The sequence below is a fragment of the Aplysia californica genome, unplaced genomic scaffold (genome assembly GCF_000002075.1).
Source record: "Aplysia californica isolate F4 #8 unplaced genomic scaffold, AplCal3.0 scaffold00099, whole genome shotgun sequence".
NCBI classification, from domain to species: Eukaryota; Metazoa; Mollusca; class Gastropoda; order Aplysiida; family Aplysiidae; genus Aplysia; species Aplysia californica.
In genome coordinates, this window is record NW_004797369.1 from 1,125,816 (window position 1) to 1,149,194 (window position 23,379).

Sequence of the window (23,379 nt, forward strand, 5' to 3'; positions counted from 1 at the left end):
TCCAAGTATTCCATTTATTATTACGTGTGAACTCTCCGTCTCTCCTTCTTATTCTCTGCGGCTTTCTCTCTCTCTGTCTTTCTCTCTCTGTCCACCTCTCTCTCTCTCTCTCTCTCTCTCTCTCTCTCTCTCTCTCTCTCTCTCTCTCTCTCTCTCTCTCTCTCTCTCTCTCTCTCTCTCTCTGTGTGTGTGTGTGTGTGTGTGTGTGTGTGTGTGTGTGTGTGTGTGTGTGTGTGTGTGTGTGTGTGTGTGTGTGTGTGTGTGTGTGTGTGTGTGTCTTTCTCTGTCTCTCGGTAGCACAACTACCACCATCGGGTGCTCTCGTGGTCTGGAGGCTCGGTGTTCACCTCTCATTCAATAGGTCCCGGTTTCGAAACCTGGCAGCGACTGAAAATTTTAATCTCTAAATTGATTTGTCTCCTTTTACCTCCTTTCCACATCGAACTGTTCTGTCGTCTGTGTCCATCTCCACTTTCTGCCCCCACCCCGACCCCCTTTGCCCCCTCCTCTGGGCCCCTTACAGTTTCTGCAGCCTTTCTACTGCTACTCATGGGCCCCAACTTACTACTGTCTTTCAGCCACATCCCTGATCTTAGGGTAGGTAACAAATGACACCAAAAAAAAAAAAAAACCCCAAAACAAACCAAAAAGAAACAAAAACAATATTTGACTGTCCGAAATCAGTTAGGATGCTGCTTTTACAAGAACATACTAGTACAGGGTACTTGAATGGACAAATTGTAGTGTCCGTAGCTTTCATAGATCCTGCTGGCATGTGTGTGTGTGGTCATATTCTGAGGATGGGTAGATCATGTAGGCATGGGTTGCACTTATAATATGTCTAGCCAATTGAGCTTAAGCTTTTGTACTGCCAGACACACATCTATAGAGGCGTAAAAACACATAAGCGCTTAGATCTTATACTCATATGGAATAGAATGCTGTGTAAATGGAATTTATCATTGTCTTTTCCCTTATCTTCCTGGTTTCTTGCGATGACAGCAGAATGGTGGTCCTCAATAAAAAAAATCCTGTTCATGTAGAGGTTTATATAATATTCGTTTCTGTGGCGAGATCTGCAGGCCCAGGGTTATTTATCTGATTTATAGTCAGTTAGTCGTCGTGGTAAAGCATGTTCATCGAATACCGTTTACTCTGCATTTCGCCAGCAAGGTAGCCTACCGAAAAAAAAGAAAAATAAAGAAGGAAACACTCACAATAAGGTGAAGTATGTAGAGCAATAACAGTTTTATTCATATAAATAATGTAAACAAGGCTGAGAAAAATCAGTTATGGCACATCGTAAACAGTTTGAACAATGATAACATCTTTTAAGTAGATCTACCGGTATCTCAGAGAAGTGCATTCATACGTTATATGCTTTTGAACGTGTTTTATATTGAAAGCCCTAAACATTCCTTCTTTTGCTTCAGAGAAGTAAAAGTTGTTTTTCAACCAAAATAGCTCCACTCTGTGCTTTCTGCGTTAATAATTAATATACGGTGTTGTATTTTTGAAGGGTTTTTTTTTATGTGTATGCACAACAAAATGTGGTAGTTATTCTAACGACTTACAAGCAGCGACAACAACTTCAACAACAGAAGAGATTTTTAAAAAAAACAACAGCTAGAATACCACTACAAACTTTCAGATTTAGTAAGAATCTAACGACACTTGCAACACAATAAGGTCATACACGTGCCAAAGAATAGATGTGTTACAAGAGAGTAACATACATAAAAAAGAAGAGAAGAGATTTGGGTGATAGATGTTTGATCGGAAAGAAAGAGCAAACCACATCAGAGCACCCGCCAACCGCTCACCCTCTACAAACACAAACATCATCAACAACAACAAAGACGACGACAACAACGACGACGACGACAACATGACTACTGCCTCTTCTAACAACCAAGACAGCAACAGATAATAACAAAAACAATAACAACAGCAGCAACAACAACAATAACATAACCACTACCTCCTCTAACACGAAGGATAACAATAGCAGTAGCGGCAGCTACAACAACAACAAATACAACAACAACAACAACAACAGCAACAACAACAACAACAACACGGCCACTACTACTAACAACAATAACAGCAACATATTATTTGTGAGAATGCTCATGCGTTTGTGTGTAGACCCTACATCTACATGTGTGTCCATATTCTTTAGTTAATGCATGGGCTTGTGAGAGTATGTGTATGTGTGTGTGTGTGTGTGTGTGTGTGTGTGTGTGTGTGAGAGAGAGAGAGAGAGAGAGAGAGAGAGAGAGAGAGAGAAAGAAAGAGAGAGAGAGAGAGAGAGAGAGAGAGAGAGAGAGAGAGAGAGAGAGAGAGAGAGAGAGAGAGAGAGAGAGAGAGAGAAAGAGTACATGTGTGTATGTGTATGTGCGTGCGTGCGATCGATCGAGTACGTATGTGTGTGTGTATTTGTGTGTGAAGAACTGAAAGAGAGAAAGAATATTTTTGTTTGTCAATCAGCGTTTGTGTAATGTCAGTGTACGTCTGAGTATGCGAGGTTGTTGATGTATGACGTCTTTATGGGAAAGGGGTTGAGATGGGGTGGAGTGCAGAAGTTGGGAGCAGAAATTGTCTTCAATCACAAATGATATTACAACAATTGATTTCATATATATCTAATTTACGGTTAACATTATTACCGGTATTGCTTGAATAGAAATGCCCTTCAATGATAATGTTATTATTGCCTCTTAGTACATGTACAAAACAAAAGTTGAGGTCCCTAGGGTCATTTGATCATATTTCATTAGTTTCTAAGGAGACTGCATTTCCTAATCCCCTCCAAAAAGCCCCATAGCTCCGTCCATCAAGTCATCGTCATCTTCTTCATCGTCTACCACTTTCTCTTGTGCCTTCGACTCGCTCATCTTCAAACTGGCAAGTTCCGTATCTTTTCTTGATGGCTTCCCTTGTCTCACCTTCTCCACCATGGCAACTTCGAACTCGTTTGTTGGCTCGAGGTAACCATCTTGCATTAGCCACATTCTTACAGATTTAGTCCAAGACTTCGTTTCGTTGTTGGAGCTTTCTTTCGCGCCGCTTTCTTTGAGAATGTCAGCGATGAACATCTCTATCACCATGTCTGTTTGCTGTCGTTCAGGGATGTCCAGTTTGCTCAGTACACTGGGGAAATTAGACGGTATAGTATTACTATTAGTGTTAGAACTATGGAATAAGAAAAATTGGATTAAGTCAAACAAAAGAAGCCTCCAATTAGCAGAAACAGAAAACAGAAACAACAACAAACAAAAAAGAAAGAAAGGTTTACCTCACCATTCTGCCTTGAGGGTACTCCAGAGCATTGTAGGATTATACATTGAATTGTTCGGATTATTTTTTAAATCCCACCTATTACAGCTGGTTCTTCACGCCATTCTCCCACGGTTTCTCAAGACTCTCAAACAGTGAGCATTTAAATGCAAACAGACACATGGATACACACACACGCGCGTGCACACACACACACACACACACACACACACACACACACACACACACACACACACACACACACACACACACACACACACACAAGTACAATTGCCCGCGCGCTTACGTGAGAAAATAATATACTGAAGCACGCACGTCCACTTTGATGTGTCACTTTGGTAACGACTGTCAGCAACATTTTATTTTGTTTATTCGGGTTGTTGTTTGCTCTCAAAGTCGGAATGAATTTTTTTACTACTGAAATATCCTCGTTATAGGCCTACAATATTCAATACGTATCCATGAGCTGATAAAACACCACATTAAGCCACGTAATGCAGGGCTGGATTCTTGCCAGCTCGTATCTTTCAGGAGCGTGTTTTGTGTAGCCCCATATTATTTATCTCTCAGTAACCTGTCCACTATATTGTTTGTCTGGCTGTGTGATGATTTATAAGTGGAAACGTACTGATTGTGCGTAATATCCGAGAAAAAGATATCTGTATCAGAAGGAGCGTTATCTTATGGAAGCATGCAGGACTCCGAAATCATAGATGCTTCCCTTTCAGGTGAACGATACTGCTCATGGCGGGGAATGGCCAGTCGTTTGTTTGCTAGGTTTTGCTGTCAAGACACATAGCTGAAGTATTCCATAGGTTGCATAGAGAAGTTTTTATCCTCCATCCCACCTATACCCCTCTACCCTTCTACCCATCTACTCTCTCTCTCTCTCTCTCTCTCTCTCTCTCTCTCTCTCTCTCTCTCTCTCTCTCTCTCTCTCTCTCTGCCCCTCTCTCTCTCTCTCTGTATGTGTGTGTGTGTGTATATATGTGTGTATGTGTGTGTGTGTGTGTGTGTGTGTGTGTGTGTGTGTGTGTGTGTGTGTCTCTCTCTCTCTCTCTCTCTCTCTCTCTCTCTCTCTCTCTCTTTCTCTCTTTTTCGCTCACTCTTTCTCTCAGTGCATCTCTTCCTCTTTCTACCAATCTCTTCCTCCCTCTCTCTCACTACCTCTCCCCCCCCTCTCTCCCTCTCTCTCTCTCTCTCTCTCTCTCTCTCTCTCTCTCTCTCTCTCTCTCTCTCTCTCTCTCTCTGCCCCTCCCCATGTCTCCCCCTCTCTAAACACAATACCAGTCAATACAGAGAGGTCTTGTTAGACTACTCATCCCAAAACAATCAGGTTTTTAAAAAAATAATATCTTTTTTACAAGAACGTGCATAATGCTTTTTCGTCATGAAGCTGATATCTCATTTGTTCCACTCATTAATAGATGTTACTGATTATCAAATGATATCTTTTAATTATATCTCACCTGTTGTATCTTGCTTTGGTGCAGTAGTTTGGCGCTTTATCCTTTCTTTCATGAACGTCTACGAAAGAGGTTGACAGATATTTGACGGCGTGTAAGCCAAAGTCGGGTCTGGTCAGCGGAGTCATCACCACACCTGCAGAAGACAATTTTGACACACGTAGAGGTTGACTATTATAATAGTACAGAAGCTGTTTTTTTCTTGAGCAAAGCAAACGACAAACACAACAACAAACATCATTCAGGCTGTACTGGCGCTCAAAGACTTTTACCACTTTATACAAACTTTGAGACGAAGAGGGGGTATTCTGACGATGAAGTTGTTGATTTATTCCTGTGTGAGTTGTAGCAAGTGCAATGAGAAAATGTGTGACTGTTTTGATTTAGTCTACGTCTAATTTTCGGTAGATGTTTGCTTGTTAGCCTGTTTGTCTTCTTCTGCACCACCACCTCCATTAAAAAATAAGAAAAAGGGCAATAATGACCCAAGCACTTTACGCAATATTTACGTTAATGGTTGCCTCCCTTGATAAAAATTCTCTCAGATAGGACTTCGACCTTGTCAGTCTAGGCTACCCAGTCGATAAACGGGCATTCCCAAAACCTCACCTTCGATTTTCGTCTTGTAATCATCAGTGCGTTCTGTGAGGGAGGATCTGCTGTTCATGAATCCAGTGTCTTTAAGCCAGTCTTTCAGCTCCTCCAGAGTAGCTTTGGGCTCAGTAACTGGAACAGCGAAGTATGGAAATCCTACTTCCCTGCACAGATCGCCCAATTGGAGAACAGAAAGCCATTTTCGGTTGACGTTGATTCCAAAAACGTAGAAGCGGTACTCATCAGAATAAATGATTTCTTTTTGAATAGCTACAGACATGAGTTTTGATTTGACACCACCCCCTCCGTACAGCTCGCCGTATATTCTCAGCTCGATATTATTTGATTTGTTCTTGAGTTCACTGCTTTCACAGTCAGATTTTGTGGGGTTATCTGCTGTTTCAGAATTTTCTTCGTCGCCTTTCTCTTCGTCACCAGCTTCTTCTTCTTCGTCGTTTTCCTCTGCATTGTCGTCATCATTGTCTTCTTTCTTTCCCCATTCCCTGTATTCTGCCCAACGTTCGTCTGAGCTGATGATTTGGAATACTTTCTTAACGCATTCGACATACCTGCACACAATAAAAAGAAAAGTTGAATTTAGTGGTGTAAATGTGTTATTGTCTGAGTACGTTCTCAAATGTTTCATCTAGTCGAGTAATAGATTATCTATTCACGAGAAGAATGATGACATCATCGCCAGAAGGATAAAAATGGAGACAATAAGAAGAGAGCACCTATAAAAATGCCCCGCCCCCACCCCACCCCAAAGAAAAAGCTAACCAGAGCGTAATGTAGTCCACTTTACCGGTTTTAGTCTGTTCCTCACGCCATCAAAAAGTCTATTTTGACAGTTGACTAGACAAAGTCGGTTCTCAGGTTTTCTTTGGTGGAGCTGTCGTTAAAAACCGAATATGATGGTCGGCATACTGTGTACAAATGTATTAAGCCCAAAAAGCAAAATGTTTCAGGACAGAGATTTTTAAAAAACTGCTTTATTCTACTTCTATCATATCCCTCTTTTTGCTTTTTTCAGCATTGAAAATTTGAATTTTTGACAAAATATTTCTTCAGCACATATGCAATCGGTACCACAGTTTGAGTAACTGAATTATTGGACTTAGTTGGACTGATGCAGCTGGAGGACAATATGACTATTTTAATGCTTAGATCTAAATCTTAGCGCTTCATTATTCTTATCTTAGCTTTTGTCACCTATTCGTTCTCGCCAGACTGTCCTGGAAACTCACCTTTTCTTGAACTCAGCTGTATTGCACTTGAGAAATGAGCCTTCGTCGTTGAGCTGGTTTCGTCGGCTGCCGCAGATGACTCTGTTTCCGTCGCAGGTGTAGAACTGGTAACTCGAACCATGGACCTGGAAGAGACACAATAAATATAATATTATTACAAAAGCTGTTAGGCTGAGAAGATACGACTGATTGACAGGGTACCAATGACCTTCATTAGAATAGAAAATACTTTTATTAAGACCTCTATTCGTGATAAATTTGGTTGACCACAGCGTTATCGCCTTTGCTGTAAAGTCACCGGCGTCTATGGTGTGGAGCTATTTCACCGTCCCAAATATAAGATGTGAGTTCAATTCTCGTACGAAGAGGTCAGGGGCGGCTCGTGGGTCTAAAAAGTGGGCGTGCACAATTAAGCTATCTTAGTTAGGCTGAAGATAATCAGGGGCAGGGGCGAAGGCTGACTTGTTTGACAGGGTAATCAAAGTGAAACGGGACCAGATATAGATTTATATGGCCCGTAGATATCACAAATCCGGAATTCATATTGTATGTTCAACCGCCAAAATAATCGGGAAAGTATCTTATTAAATATTGTATGTTCAACCGCCAAAATAATCGGGAAAGTATCTTATTAAATATCAGTTCCAACTAAAATTAAATTAACTTTCTATATGTTATAGATCTACCAGAGAGTCTAACTCTTTGGTAGAACATGACAATTATCATTTTTTAAATTTCACATTTGGCTGTTTTTGTTAGCCTTTCGCGGCCAGGAGCTGGTGTCATAATCGAGGTCACGATCTGATTATAGGACAGTAAAAAGTCGAGGGAAAAAAACCAAGCACATGCAGCAGTAAAGAGATTGTTAGGAGTTAGTTCCCCTCACATTTGTGAGGTAGACTCGACCAGTGTTCGTTAGCTTACTTAATCAGGGCTTGTGATTGATTTTAACTGTGGCCCCAAAGGGGTGAACAGGGTATATGTGGCAATGAAACAGCCATGACTGCTATGCACATGTTCCCTCAACTGTATTGGAGACTCTTTCAGCCTCACTTTAAGCTTACTTAATCAAAGCTTGCGACTGATTATGGAGTGGCCCGAGAGGGGTGAGGAGGCTATTTCTGTGGCCGTGAAACCGTTTTGAATGTTAGGCATGCCCATTGTGGATTACGAACCTCTTTTTACTTTTAATTTAAGAGGTTTACGTTTAAGGATGAATTTGACAGCGACAATGTTTCAAAATTAGGAAGGGAAGCAGTGATTATTTGATTATATAGACGCTTCGCCCCTGATCAGGGGCAGAGTAGGCTAAATGGGATGGTGTATAATTTTAGGATCTTTGGGTTGGTGAAGGAAGACCTTGTGCTTTTGCTTTCATTCTTTTTACTTGTGGCTTGGACTTCTAGAACTAAATTTGTTTGTTAGCTAAACGTCAATTTCATTCATCCCGCATTAGAACTGAACACTCAAGTAATATCTTTCACCACTCCACTACAAAACCGTTCAAAAGCACAACTCATAGGACGGCGACTTAAGTATGTCACGTTCACCCCCCTCAGGTTCACGGTCACAGAGTCACTTAAAATAGCGACAAGACAATGAACCAATCACAATTCACTTGAGCTTTCCGCTGGATTGCTCAGGGCCCCACATAATTTTGGCATGGAATAGTGCACAGTCTATGGCGTTTATTTTTAGATTGCCTACTGTGGGCTATGTTTTGGCGCTATTCGGCTGGAGCACATCTGAGATGTGCCGTCTTATTAATATTAATGTACCGCCAAACTCTCTACAAGTGTCGTCATTGCTTGGATTATCCCAAAGAGCGATTTATAGGTCAGGTTTCCACTGTTGACTATCCTGTGATGTTTAGATACAGCGCTTGAACTTAGGCATGACATAGTAGATGTTTTACGGCGCTATAGAATAGAAATGACGTTTACGGCGCCAGCGAGGGCCTTGTTTTGATATAATATTTGGCTAGTGTTTGTTTCTGACGTCTTATATTTTATTATTGTGGGTGCTTTAAGTCACAGAACATTAAAAAAATTTGGGCGGCACTGCACGACTGTGCTCTATGGACGAACCGCGCCTGGAAGAGGTGTTTTTTCTTTCTTTAAAAAAACCAAAAAAAACACAACAAAAAACCAGTTCTTAGGTCTCCACCTGTCTGCTGGAACGTTGTATCCCCCTCAGCCTGGTTTGGTCCAGACATGCCCGCCTCCTAAACGATCTAAATTGTTTTGATGAGAGCGTAAAATGTTTACATATTCTTAGAATCATGGTCCTTGATCACAGGTTGATGAGAAAACGACGGGGTCCTCATGCAAGATAGGTTTTTGCACAAAACAGATGCATGCAGCATTTTATTCAAAGTATTTTATATCAATGATCGGGATTCACACAAAACTATTTCAGAATCAAACACTGGTTTTCTAGTTTTGTATGACATGCTTATAGTTCAGAGACAATGCTGAATTGATGCTTAGCTTGTTGCGTCGTAAATACATTTTTTTTAAACAAGCTAGGCTACAATAAATGGGTTTTTTTTCAAATGATGATCATTTCTTTAAACGCTCTCCAAGCGTAAAACTTGTTTTCTATTTGATCATGAGAGATCGACGTACCGGTACCGACTTTTCCCAAATCAAGAAATAAGGGGCTTTTGTTGTAAAGACACATTGAATGTGACCAAAAAGCCTTTTTATTTTAATTAAATGATAAAACGAGAAAGGCCGTTTTTGTATATTACTTAATGCAAGCATGAAAAATGTATACCGACAAAAGAAAGGATAAATGAAGAAAACAAACACTGAACAATGTTGACGAGTGAACAAAAGGGAGAAGGAATGAATATTCTATCTATCTATCAATCTATCAATCTATCTTTCTATCTATCTATCTATCTATCTATCTATCTGTCTATCTATCTATCTATCTATCGATTATCTATCTATCTATGTATCTATGTGTCTGTCTGTCTGTCTACTCTGTCTCTATCTATGTATCTATGTGTCTGTCTCTCTCTCTCTCTCTCTCTCTCTCTCTCTCTCCCCCTCTCTCTCTCTCTCTCTCTCTCCTAGGCCTATATATGTATCCTTCTTTCTTCCTCTTTCGCCTATCTGCCCCCTCCTCCCCCACCTTTCCCCTGCGCTTCTCTGTCTCCGCCTCTTCCTCCCTCACTATCTCATATGACGCCAGCACACACGCAAGCACACACACCAGCACGCGCGCACACACACACACACACACACACACACACACACACACACACACACACACACACACACACACACACACACATTAAAAAAAAACACTAATCGGCCTACAACTATCTATATAAAAAGTGCTGTAAAAAATTCGTGGCGCGACTTATTGTCAAATATCTCCTCAATTATCGAACATAGGTTCTCCAATTCTTGTACAATGACTTGTATCAATTTGTCTTAACAGATCAATATTTCTGTAAAAACCTGCTAGTAAATTCTAGAAAATTCCTTAATAAATATAATCCAAGTGGGTGGTTTCTATACAGATTTTTAAATGTTAACTGCTGGGGCAATATTGCTTTTAACAGCAATCCGTCATGTATTTCTAATCGGGACATTATGTTTATTGAATGCATGTTTTGATAACCATTAGTGTAAAAAATGTGTTCACTATAAACATAATTTCTTGTAACTAGAATCTAGTTTTGCAAGTAAAAATTATCTTTGATGAGCGGTGACGTAGGCCATATGCGTATTCAAAATGTGTGTGAGAAGCGAGAAGTGCTGTGAACAATACCATTTTATGTGAGACAGAGATTTCAAGTATTTTATATAAATTTATGAAGAAATGTTTTTTAATCTAGATCTAGCCCCAATTGCTCTGGAAAAATCTGATTTAGAGCTAGATCTAGATCTAGTTAAGACAAATTATTGATACAAACTGCTGTGCAAAGTTTGGATGACATTGATTCACCTGTTAAAGAGATGGAAATTTGAGGATAAGTTGCGCCACGAATTTTTGACCGCACTTAAGACAGTAAGTCTAGGCTATAGAGTCTATAGGGGCCTATAATAATTGCAAAAACAAAATGAATGAAAGTACGTTTCTCTTACCTTCTCTGTTGCCACCCAGTCAGTGCACTTGTCCTCCCTGAAGGAAGGTTTCTTTTCGATGGATTTCATACCCACAAACTCCATTTTAGATAGTTTGTAGATTATGTACTTTTGTTCCTTTTCTGGGATACGTTTTGTATTAATTTGATTTAATCCTCGGCTTGACACAGAATTAAATAAAGTAAAGCTTTAGTTTGATGGGTCTACACAAGATATATGGTGGTGATCGGCGTGAAACGCGCTCGTTGATCCGAAACAATGTTCAATTCCTTCTGTTGCCCTGGTTTTAAATCCCAAATATCATGATGAAATAGTTGGTAAACCATGAGATAAAAATAGAAGCCTAGAGTCCAACGGTTAGATCTATACTTTCTTTCAGCCAGTGGTGCAATGTTTGGTTGATTGTGTTGGGGAATTGGAAGGTATGGAAAGTTATTTTCAGTAAGTGACTAATTTCGACATGAAGCCAGAAACCAACTTATATTCTATTTATAGGTTTAACCTTCTTCTTCTCAGAAAGTTTACAAAAATAGTAAAGACTTTTCATTGGTTACTCAGTCAACATCTGAGCTAAGATGGCGGCCTCCGTGGTAAGACACCGGGCTAGGGTAGTCTCCTTTTATTTTTATAAAAATAAATCACTAGCTTATAAAAAAAATATATATTTCTCATCTCTAAAGAGTAGTAGATCTATTACGCCCCCATTCTAGTCTGTGCCAAAGTTGGTTCCCCTGTTTTGTTATATTATAGATCTAGGTCTATAGATCTATCTAGAAATCTAGATTAGTCCTTTTCAGTCTCAGTTTTCAGATGTTCTATCTAGAAATCTAGATTCTAGTAGATCTAGAAATCTAGATCTAGATCTAGATCTAAATTTAGATCTAGATCTAGACTCTAGATATCTAGAATCTACATCTAGAATCTAGATTCTAGATCTAAGCTATCGTAGGCTAGAAATAGAGTTCAAGTTTATTTTCCCAAGCGATAGGAAAAATAGAGCCGGGCATTTATGAATGAAAGTGGCTATTCTCACCCGCCCGGAAGTTCTCGCAAGATCAACTCCTCCCCTCTTCTCTCTCTCTCCGTCTCTTTCTGAATACTGTCTATCGGTGTGGACGATCAAATTGACCAAAACAAAGTTTAAAAATGATGTTAAAACACAAAAGTAAATAAATTTGGTTGTCTACAAAGATGCTATGGCTATTTAACTTTTCGAATCGAGCCGAACTACGCGGGTCGCCATTTTATTTTGCCCGGAAATTCTCGCGCTACTCCTCTCTCTCTTTCTCTCTCTCCACTGCCCACAGACAAAATTGTACGCTTTTAGTAGGCTACAATTGTAATGGAACGTTTGTTCACGGCACAGAATTCTACAATTTTTCTGTTATCACAGTGTAGAATTCTGTGGTTTAGGGTGAACGCAAAATTTGGTGAACGCGCACCGGGTGAGAATAGCCACAAGACTCGCCTGCACTATTCTCACTCCGGGTGAGAATAGAGGTGGCCTTTATGAATTAAAACCCAGCCCGTAGGCCCCGTCTGCAGGGTGGAAGTTAGGAAAATTGCTTCGCCCATACTTTTCTTTTCCCATCCAGCAGCCATCCTTTGGCCTGTGGATGTGTCAAAGAATTTTCGGCTTTTTATCAGCTGTGTTTTGTCATTTTAATTGTATAAGATCTAGTATTTCCGAATCCGAATCTGGGGAGGCAGATAGGTAGGCACTACACAGGTAGCTAAGCTAAGTGCAGGGCAATTATGATGTAGTTTCATCCTGGCAGTCTCACAGTGGGCAGTCAGCTTGGCCCATAACAACCCCTTTGCCGGACTCCGTAAATAAAAGTAATGGGCTACTGGTAAATAGTAGATAGCGTAAACGCTGCCTAGCCTTGCAAGCACTCGCGGCCTTCGGAGCACGTTGTATCGGTGAAATCGGGTTTATTCAGATCGCTGTTTCTTTGCTCTTTTGCTATAAAAGACCAAATGCTGTACACCTTATAAAAGTTCAGCTTTTCCTCGTTACATTTGTGTAAGTTGTTTATAGGTCCGATTATTAGGAGCTGGAGAATCGCAGAGGAAAGCGAAACCCCTCGCAGTGGGAATGCGTGGTCGGCCGGTTCAAAAATTGACACGCGTGCATTCAAATGCTTCGCGGAAAGATTAATGATTAAATACCGTCTTTTTATTGGCGAAGAACTGTAGAACTTTAAACGGGCTTTTCTATGGTATATTTTTAGCCTTTAGATTTTAAATAAAAAGCCTTTAAAAATACTGTAAAAATTTTCAAAGATAATTTTTTACACAAAATATGTAAAATACCGACTTACTTCCACGCGAAACTTGGAAAACATGTGACCCCCCCACACGGGGTACACTACAGTATAGAGCTAACCCGCTCACCGCGGGAGCCGATGTAGCTCCGGCCGGTTCAACGTTCGGTGTTTTGGTCGAAATAACGACAGACCATGGTGTTTGAGTCAATAAAATACTGATTTTTGATCTCACAGTCTTGAAAAAAATTAGGCTCCATACATGATGTCATAGTGATTGTACTCTGTTAATGTGGAAATATTTTGTGCACTTGGTACTCTTTTATAGTCTCTCAAACATGGGGTTGCAGCCAGTGAGCGACTTTAACAAATTTGATCAAATTTTAAACAACTACAATTTTCTTAAAGATTGACTGAGAGGTTAAAGAATAGTACCAAAATGCTAAGTGGAAATAGGCCTTTCATATGGAACAGATACATTTGGCATACAGCTACTTTGAAAATTTAGTTTCTGGTACACCTATAAATAGCATACAGCAAGCTCTTTGCGGCTTTGCATTTTTTAATCTTTATCCCAACAGACCTGATACTACTGATAGCATTTTGAAACAAACTCAACTCTCTTGGATGCATATGCAGTGCAACCTGCCATTTTACAGGCACTAAAACACTAACATATATATTATTTATATATATATGATAATACTGACAAGATCTTTCACTGTCTATGGTTGGGTACCCATTCACACTCAGAGCTGTTAAAGTACTTTTAAAAAGGTACTTAAGTATAAATTTAAGTACAATCTAAAATATGTACTTAAGTACAGTAAAAGTACTTTCCTGTAAAATGTACTTGAGTACAAGTACTTTTAAAAAAAGTACTTATGAGTACATTTTGAGTACTTTCTGCTAATATGCTAAAACACTTCAAAATGCAAAACATCATATTGAATAACATATCTTGTATATTTGACAAATTCGGCCATTTATTACTAATAATGTAAACAGTATACAAAGCATTTGAATATACGCACTGAACGTAGGTGGAAATTGTCCGTGAAATTGAAAAAAAAAACCCAGCAAACAAACAGACACAATTAGTGAGTAAGTGATATTATGAATAGAATTTGTTTGAGCAAGACAATATGATCTAATGTAAGTCAGTCCTAGAGGTCGGAAAGTAGGAAAAGTATCAAAATTGGAAAATGTAGCGACAAAGTTGACCTAAGAAAATAAAAAATTGATGAAAAGGGCCAGCAAAAAAAAGTGCTTTGAATTCTTTAACGAATCCTCAAGGAATCAAGGTAGCTCTAGTCTTAAGCACAAACCACAAAAAAAAGGAAAAAAGAAATTTAGGTAGCCTAAAAAATTGTTAGATTGATATACATTGAGAACTCGGTTTCAGTTTCAATTGATTATAATAGTGGTAAGACAGAGTTTGGTCACACTGTGTAGTCCACGGCGCCCACGGCAAACCAAAATAGGCCTACATGTAATTTCCTAGGGTCTAGTAAGTGTAGTGTAACCAAAAATTCTGTACTACAGTAGTCTCCGCCTAAGATCCCAGTGCTAGGGAGCAAGGGAAATATGGGATCTTAGCCCGACGAAGCTAAGGAAGAATCTACAGTGACCCAAGAACTGACGTGACCCCTGGGTAGGTTTATGACATATGGCGAGCAAAGAGTGGTCATCCTTGATGACCAATCACAGTAGCATGGTGGCATGAGGCAAGCCATAATATTATACCGTACACTCATTAGCATATCGTCTCGAGATCTTTATCTACGTTTATCCAGTTGCCCCTCCCCTTTACCTGTCCAAAAATTGTAGCCTTCCATCTCTGATTGAGTCCCCCCGCCTTTGTCGTTACGTACCATTATGCTGTGACCACACCAATTAAAATTCAGGCTGTCTCGCAATTTCGGGAATAGAGAAAAACTGCCTTCAACTTCAATGGTCAGGGAAGAGTTCACAGTTCGATGTGATCCTGCCTGGAGCGAACTTGTAGGCCCAACCCACCCAGCGACGGATGAAAGTTCAGGTGGCGAGCTCAGATGCGAGTGCGATGTTCGGGGAAAAGAAACGCCCATCGGTCAGTTCACACCTCGGTGTGATCGCGTCTGGGGATCATTGTACCGTTTCATGGAGTTTTACAGCGCATGTGATCACTTTCACAAGAGTGGCTGATCTTTGACGCGACGGGCAGTTCTTTAATCTCAACTTTTAACTCTTGGTTGATTGTCTGTGCCCGCCCGGGTGTTTGTTCCGTAAATTATGATCGGAAATGTCGGCACTTATTCTTTCATTAAGCTTCAAAAGTACTCAAAATGTACTTGAAAAGTACTCAAAAGTACTTTTATAAAAAGTATCGGAGTACAGTAAAAGTACTGATTCTCAAAATTTACCGGAGTACAGTAAAAGTACCGAAAATTGTAACGTAAGTACAAGTACCGGAGTACTTGTACTCCGTTACAACCAGCTCTGTTCACACTTGGGTGAAATGAGGGAAAGTTCATGTCATGTAAAGTGCTTTCCCAAGTACATAATGCAGTGCTGAGCTGAGGTTCAAAAGACCACACCCTCTACCTAACAATTACAAATCATCTCTCAAAAAAATGGAAATAATTAACTGTTAACTGTTAATCAAAAAAGAATCTGTCCAATGCCCAACCCTCATAGCTGTCAGATGAGCTTATGATTTGAAAGTTGTATTGACTGTTATAATAAATTCCCTTATAATGTTATATTATACATATTTTTTTGTCATTTAGTAGAACTGTTGTTTGGTCTTTGAATAGATTCTGCCCACATTGTTCACAGTTCCTCTCTTGGATCCCACATTTCTGAATTGAAATTTTACTCTTTCTATACTGTGCGTAATCAGTTAGGATGCTGCTTTTACAAGAACATGCAAGGTACTTGAATGGATAAATTGTAATGTCTGTAGCTTTCATAGATCCTGCTGGCAGGAGTGTGGTCAAATTCTGTGGATGGATAGATCATGTAGGCATGGGTCACACTTTGTCTCGCCCATAAAGCTAAGCTTTTATACTGCCTGACATACATCTCCCGCGTGCCTTTTGCAGTGGTTGCCACTGAACTATTTCTATCCTTTTTGTTCACCCTCTCACTGTTGAAATAAAGTCTTTTGTACTGTACAAGGAGAGGGGGTGAAGTTAAAAATATATATGAATCTTGGGGTTCAAGGCTATTGGAAAAAAATGATGCTTGGCAAACCACATTTCAAATTTGTTACAATATAGTTGTCTTGTATCTGTCATAAATACCCACTTCATGCGGCACACCCCCTTGAAGCTGTCAGTTTCAGACAGTTCGTCAAAATAATGAAATCGAAGAAACTGGCATTTTTCCTCCAGCCAAGCAATTTTTGTCAAAAAATTTTTTTGTGGCTCTGCACACATTATGTCCATATAGAAATATATTTCCATGTGAATGTCACTGAAAAACATTGATTTATGGCACAAAGTAAGAAAATTTTCAGTTTTTAATGGACTCTCAAGTTATAGAAGTTACCAGACTTTGGTGGCCATTTTCTCACAAATTTTACCCCAGAAAACAAGTTATCACACCTTCTTCAGTCGCCCATATCTCGACTTCTATTCAAGATATATATTGGTATTTTTTCACAGAAAGAAAGACAAATAACAAGCTTTAAGATACCAATAACTCCATATATGTCCAAAAATTGACAAGTGCCTGATTCCACCGCGTCCACATATTATAGAAACTTAAATTCAGAATAGACTTGTCCTTGGTTTTAAGAACAATTTTCCACAAGAATCTCTGTCTTTTCTTGCCTCAAAAGTTCTTCTCAGTGTTGGTATCAGTTGACAAAATTCCCCCACTTCTCTTTGTTTGCCTTTACTTTACACAAGCTCCCTTCTTTCTGTAGTCAATCTCAGTTGTCCAAATACAGTGGGCCTTAAAACTTATTACATTAGCATCTGCAGAGTTGTTTCAGTTATACCTCAACAAATTTCTGCTTGTTTGACAGGAATATCGTCTCCCCTAGTCATAGTATGTGTGCATTTGATTGGTTAGTTTGCATTTGATGATAATCTGAAAAATTTAGGCTTATGATGTTACTCTTTCCTAAATCAAGTATGGGAAAAACAAGTTTTTCTTATGAACCAGTTAGTGGTCTCAGGGCAATGACTAGATTTTTAAAGTTGAGTAATTATGACAGACTTTTGTTTTACATACAGACTACAATTGTATTATTGGTTACTCCTGTTTATGTGTTTTCTGTTGAAGGAAGGAAAGAAAAGTAATCGCCTTACATTTTCCACTGTGCCCCTCTTTTCATACTCAGTTTGAACTGTAGAAAAATGTACTCTTACGTAAGCACTTGTTAAATTGCCTTTGTAATTATTTTTTGTATTACACAGAAAAATAAAAAGTGTCTTGTCATTGGAGGATGTGGTTTCTTGGGCCGTCATCTCTGTGAAGGTCTTTTGGAGAGAGGCTGGACTGTCAATGTCTTTGACATTCGATCAACCTTTGAAGATTCCAGAATAAAATTTTTTATTGGGGATCTGTGTAAGAAAGAGGTAAGTCATAATGTAATCTGAGGGCTGTAGATGTTACTTACGTACTTGTCTTACTTGTCCACTGTGTTGGGATCACTGCAGTTGGAACATATCCATCTCTGCTCTCCCCCCCCCTCTTCAGGATCCATCCCAGAGTCTATCTGCTTATAGTCTCCATCATAATCTGGTAGGAAATCTGTCGGACTGGTCCGCACAGGTGGCTGTGTTTCCCCTTTCCTCTCTGGATCCCCTTCTCCTTCAATCTACCTAGAGTGTGGGAACCGCTATCCGCCGTATTCTTCCTCAAATTTTCACTTACAGCGGTTAGGACGGTTGGTGGGTTCAGTGCCAAATTCCCTCCCTCTTTTGCTTCTCCAGCCAGCTTGTCTGCTCTCTCGTTGCCGGTTACCCCCGCTTGGCCCGGGCAGAAGATCCAGGCTGCTCTCCCTGATCGCAGCCTTCCAGTCCGCATACACAGCATCTCTTTCTGTACCTTCTTTAGTGTGCTCATAGAGTCAGTAATGATTACTGCTCGCTGATGGCTTGTGTTCTTGATCCAGTGTAGAGCCTCACTTATGGCTTTTATCTCCATACACATACTTGATGTTGTCAGTGCAGTTGCTCCACTTTGCTCTTTCACTACTACCCCATCAACTCTGACTCTGAAGGCCCAGCCCGATTTGACTCCTCTGTTGACTGATCCATCCGTGAAGATCACAGCATCTCCATGTTCGCTATTCTCTTCTATCAGGGTTTCAATTTCAGCATTTGTAGCTCCAAGTGGCCAGTTGCGACATTCTTTACCCAATGTTGCCTTCACTGTTGTGTACTCTCTGAGCGCATCTTCGAGCATGACCCAAACCCTGCCTCTACTGATGTCTTGTATCTGGCAGCACTCGTTGATGGTGTTCATGGCTTGAGTCATCTATTCTGTGCTCCTCTGTATATTTCTGTGATATAATAAAGACCTGCATAGTTCTACTCTAAGATCAGAGCTCTCTGATTTTTTTTGTATCTGTCAAATAACCCTGATTGGATTTCCATAAAATCTGGGTTTTTTTCCCTTGAATTCTGTTTCCATTGGTTGTATGTGACGTACCATATATGACGTGAAAATATATTTTTTAAATTGGATTTATTTGCAATGTTTGCACAATGTAGCCATATCCAAATTGAAAATACACATTTTAATTTGCATGCAATATTTGCACAACATATCGTAAGTGATGTGAAGAAAGACATTTTTATGTGCGTGTATTTGTTATACATGTTTATTTGCCACTCACAGTTTGTTGTTAAGTAATCTTAATCAACTGGGCAGGGTTGGGTTGATTTAAATCAGGTCGATTTAAATCAGTTGATTTTTTAAATTTAAATCAACATGATTTTTTAAATAAAAATCAGTGATTTAAATCACTTTTTAAAAAATTTATTTTTATTCAGTTTTTACGTATTTCAAAATTCAGAATTCCTTTCCTTGGTTTCATAAAACAGATGTAAGGTTTAGTCAACTAATATAATCATGCTTAAAAGTCTGCTTTCCCCCCTTTCACTGTAAAATAATACAGTATTCAATTTACTTTTTTTTTCAATAATTGAAATCAGAGCTGGGTTGATTTAAATCAGTTGAGTTTAAAAAAATAAAAATCAGTGATTTAAATCACTTTTTTTAAAATGTATTCAGTTTTTACATATTTCAACATTCAGAATTCCTTTCCTTGGTTTTATTAAACAGATATAAGGTTTAGTAGACTAATATAATCCTGCTTAAAAGTCTGCTTTCCCCCCCTGTTACTGTAAAATAGTACAGTATTCAATTTACTTTTTTTTCATTAATTGAAGTCAGGGTTGGGTTGATTTAAATCAGGTCGATTTAAATCAGTTGATTTAAAAGAAAATTTAAATCAACTTGATTTTAAAAATAAAACTCAGTGATTTAAATCACTTTTAAAGAATGTATTTTGTTTTTACATCTTTAAACATTCAGAATTCCATTCCTTAGTTTTATGAAACAGATATAAGGTTCAGTAGACTAATATAATCATGCTTAAAAGTCTGCTTCCCCCCCCCCCCCCCTGTCACTGTAAAATAAAACAGTATTCAATTTACTTTTTTTTCATAATTGAAATGAGCATTTTCTTTTTCTTTTTACACAAACACAAGCGTGTGCACACACACACACACACACACACACACACACACACACACACACACACACACACACACACACTGTAATAAAATGCAAGTTTATCTATGCATAATTACCCCTCCCCCTTCCTTTTAGACTGACATTTTCTTCATTTTTTGTCTGTAGCCATAACTCACTGATATAGCTATAATAGCAGATTAAAACTTTCTTTTGCAGTTGCTTAAATTAATCATTAGATAAAATAAAGACAATGCATTTTGCACTAAAAGAACATACTTTTAGCCACCAAAAATCCCAAACTGAGTCGACAATTTAAAAAAAAAAATTTTTAATATAAAAATCCAATTAAAATTTTTTAAATCTGATTTAAATTTTTAAAATCGGTTTTTTAAATTTTTATTTTAAAGATTTAAAAAATCACCAACCCTGCAACTGGGGTTCTTGAGACTCCATTTTTATTTTCCTACTCCTTTTTCTCGGGGGGGGGGGTAGGATTTCTAGGAAAACTCCTATTTTTGGCCATGGGGTGGTTATAGGTCTGTAAAGTGGATAACAATATTCCTTTAATTGTTCTTTTGTCGCATTATAATAAATAAACTGTTTCTCAGTAGTCATGTGAATTAGAAGCCAAAGCCCAGAGCTGTGGCCTAGTGAAGACATCTGATTTATCATTGTCTTCTTACACTGTCAATTGTTGTTTTCATTTTACTAAGAATTATGATTTCACCTTCACGTTTAGCACTGTTTTTGGATTAACCTAGTTCAGTTTAAGTGGATTTCGCTTAATTTTTTTCTCTTTTCTCTCCAGGATCTCCTACCAGCTTTAGAAGGAGTGTACTGTGTATTTCACTGTGCTTCGCCAGCTCCTCTTAGCAACAATAAAGCTCTGTTTTACAAAGTGAACTATGAGGGAACTCGTAATGTCATAGAGGCATGCAAGGAGGCAGGAGTCAAGGTACTTGCATTTTTAAACGTTTTTAGCTGTTTCTGTGTGTATGTATAAGTATACCCTCAGCCGCCGAAATGTAAAGTTAGTGCCTAGGTTGCTTTAACGCAACCTTTCATTAAACACTTTAAAAAAAAACAAATATCTTAGGAAGAAGTATCAGCCCAGCCCTAGGCAGGGAGCCTAGAGTACCTGCGGCGAGCTGCAGCCTTTACACAAGAGACTGGGATGTCCGTTTAACACTTTGCAGTCACACAGCCAGCAGTATAAAATACCCCATCTGCTCACCCAGCCAGGAGAGTTGACTGCAACGGACTTCTCGGGCCTGGCGCAGCCAGGTGATCGGAACGAATAATTTTCATCGGCACTTTATTGTGCCTAGTGATTGCGACGTGTTAAAGATTAACGAGAAGAATAAGAAGAAAAGGAAAAGCGAATATATGTCTACATCTCTCTTTTTGCACACTTTTTTTTTCACATTGGTTCATAAAAGAGCAAGCTGATGCCTTTAGTATGGGGGGTCCATGTCTGCTGTGTTAAGATTTCACAATGAAGGTAACTAATTCAGGCAATTTTTTTCAATTTTTGCATGCATGAAAATTCAAATCTTCTAGAAATGTTTCAGCTGTGGTTGGAAAGGATAAGGTACTTCCTTTGAATTTTGATCAAATTGACATTGAAACTGTTCCTTGGACTCACAGTAAAACTCGCAGAGGGAAATACACGCCCAGCGTTTTATTGACCTTGAACTCTGTTGTGTCTGACAGCCCACACTCAGGGAAGAACATCGGGAGAAAATATGGGGAAAAATTGTGTGAAGAGTTTAGCACAGATTGGTTCCTTGTACATGAAGTAGGTATTAAATTCAATGTTATTGTATTCATTCTCAGTATGTGTATAAAAGATGCAGATGTACACGTATGAATGAAAACAATCACAGAATGACGAAAAGTCTTAGCAACTGGTAGTAGAAATGAAAAAGCTTGTGGTGTCTGTCACTATGAGCTGAAGTGAGCTGTGTGTGCTTGATCAGGGATTCTCTTTACAACACTGAAGTAAGTTTATAAATTGTTTAAGCTTTCAATATGGAACTGTCCTCTTTCTGAGCATACGGCCCAACAGTTTGCATGTAGCCAGAGTAGTCTTTTGTGACACTGAAAGGGAGAAAATATGGGAAGAAGAGCTCTGTAACAAGGCACTGGCTAAGATCTGTGTCATATAGAGATAAATAAGATTTATGTTTTTAATAACCCTGATTTTTGGAAAGACTTGAGATAATTCTTGTCTTCTTTTTTCCTTCAGCGCATGGTTTTGACCAGCTCAGCTAGTGTGGTTTATGAGGGGAAAGGCATTCGTAATGGAAGAGAAGAGGAACTGCCCTACGCAGCCAAGCCTTTAGACTACTACACCGAGACAAAAATACTCCAGGAGAGGGTGAGTTTAGTGTATGTGCTTGTGTGTGTGTGTCAATTTTGTTTTTACAGGTGTTAAGATGATTGTATTCATTTTTTAAAGAGTTTGTCTGTGTTTGAGTGTTTAAAATAAACTATTCCCTTCTGAGACTGCAATTGAAGAGGCGGCTGCAGGCTTAGGACTGCCACAGACGAGGAAAGTGGATGGTTGGCGGGTGCTCTGGTGTGGTTTGCTCCGTCTTTCCTATCAAGCATCTATCATCCTGATCTCTCCTTCTTTTTTGTGTTTGTTACTTTCTTGTAACGAGTAACACCTCTAAACTTCGGCACTTTGATTCTATACAACCTTATTAAGTTGCAAGTGCCGTAAAACTCTTACTAAAAGACGAGGAAGACAGTGTCATCAGTGTGCATTGTAGAAGTAAAACAAAACGAAGTGTGTTAGACAAGGAGGACCAAGTCCTATGTCCTATGGTTAAACAAACAAATGGGTTGCTGGCACTCGATGAACAAGGGACACTTCTGTCACATGTTCATGCCGACGTCAATTGCTACAGACTTGGTGCTCAGAGCGGGTCATCTCACTTATGGTTTGTGGATGGTCAGAGTTTTGGGCAGGGCTGCTGCATTAGGATGGTGCGCAAGCCTCCCTCGCCAGAAGCTGGAAATTTGTTACCAATTGGTCGACTTGGGTAAACAGTGGGAGAGATCTGAGCATCATGATCAGTTCATTCATCGGAGGGATTAAGAATTACTACAAATGAATGGTTTATGAGAGCTCATCTACAGTGTCAGGGGCAATATATAATTTTTGCAGCACATCAAGCGATTAGAGATTTGCGTGGCCGTTTTAGAAAGGGGTTTTTTTTGGCCGTTGGTTGATAAAATGGTGGCTATTACCCTGTTGGTCAGGTTATCGTTTTACGCTGTGTCATTATATTTTGAAAAGTCAAGAGAAGAAGTGGAAAGAGGCCATTTTGTGTGGATGGCAATCTTATACAGGTGGCCGTCTTGGCAGGTTTGACTGCATGTGTTATTATCAATTGCATCATTCCACATTCACCTAAATCAATTTATGGGGGTTTCCAAATAATTCCATTAATCAAATAGAGACATTAAGGGGCATCTTACAATATACCTTCGTTTTGTTTCTTTATTTTATTCCTAAGTTTTAACTGAAAAATAATGACTGCCCAAATCATGATTCTGATGTAGCTGCTGTCTATAATTTTCTAAAAACTTTTAAAAGATGACTTACATGCTTGTGGAGTGGCGCTAATGATATATTTAATTTAAGCCCCTCTTTTTCACTCTCTATCTCTCACTACGCTACTGTCTCCCCCTC

At 39.1% G+C, this 23,379-nt stretch overlaps 2 protein-coding genes across 2 annotated transcripts in view; one reads left to right on the plus strand and one right to left on the minus strand.

Annotated features, from left to right (window-relative positions):
- Window positions 1-2,780: 2,780 nt before the first annotated feature.
- On the minus strand, window positions 2,781-10,969 carry LOC101855937. The gene is made up of 5 exons (XM_005095272.3): window positions 10,711-10,969; window positions 6,608-6,732; window positions 5,376-5,929; window positions 4,770-4,902; window positions 2,781-3,153 (listed from the first exon to the last, which is right to left on the minus strand). The coding sequence occupies exons 1-5, from the start codon at window positions 10,792-10,794 to the stop codon at window positions 2,802-2,804; spliced, it is 1,248 nt and encodes a 415-aa protein (XP_005095329.1). The 5' UTR covers window positions 10,795-10,969; the 3' UTR covers window positions 2,781-2,801.
- Window positions 10,970-11,158: 189 nt separating this feature from the next.
- LOC101856170 (sterol-4-alpha-carboxylate 3-dehydrogenase, decarboxylating) overlaps window positions 11,159-23,379 on the plus strand; it is a 35,912-nt gene continuing 23,691 nt past the window's right edge. Inside the window, exons 1-4 of the mRNA XM_005095273.3 lie at window positions 11,159-11,300; window positions 17,387-17,548; window positions 20,485-20,631; window positions 21,925-22,056. Of these exons, the coding sequence (XP_005095330.1) occupies window positions 11,286-11,300; window positions 17,387-17,548; window positions 20,485-20,631; window positions 21,925-22,056 (456 nt within the window). The 5' untranslated portion in view covers window positions 11,159-11,285. The remainder of the gene's footprint in view (window positions 11,301-17,386; window positions 17,549-20,484; window positions 20,632-21,924; window positions 22,057-23,379) is intronic.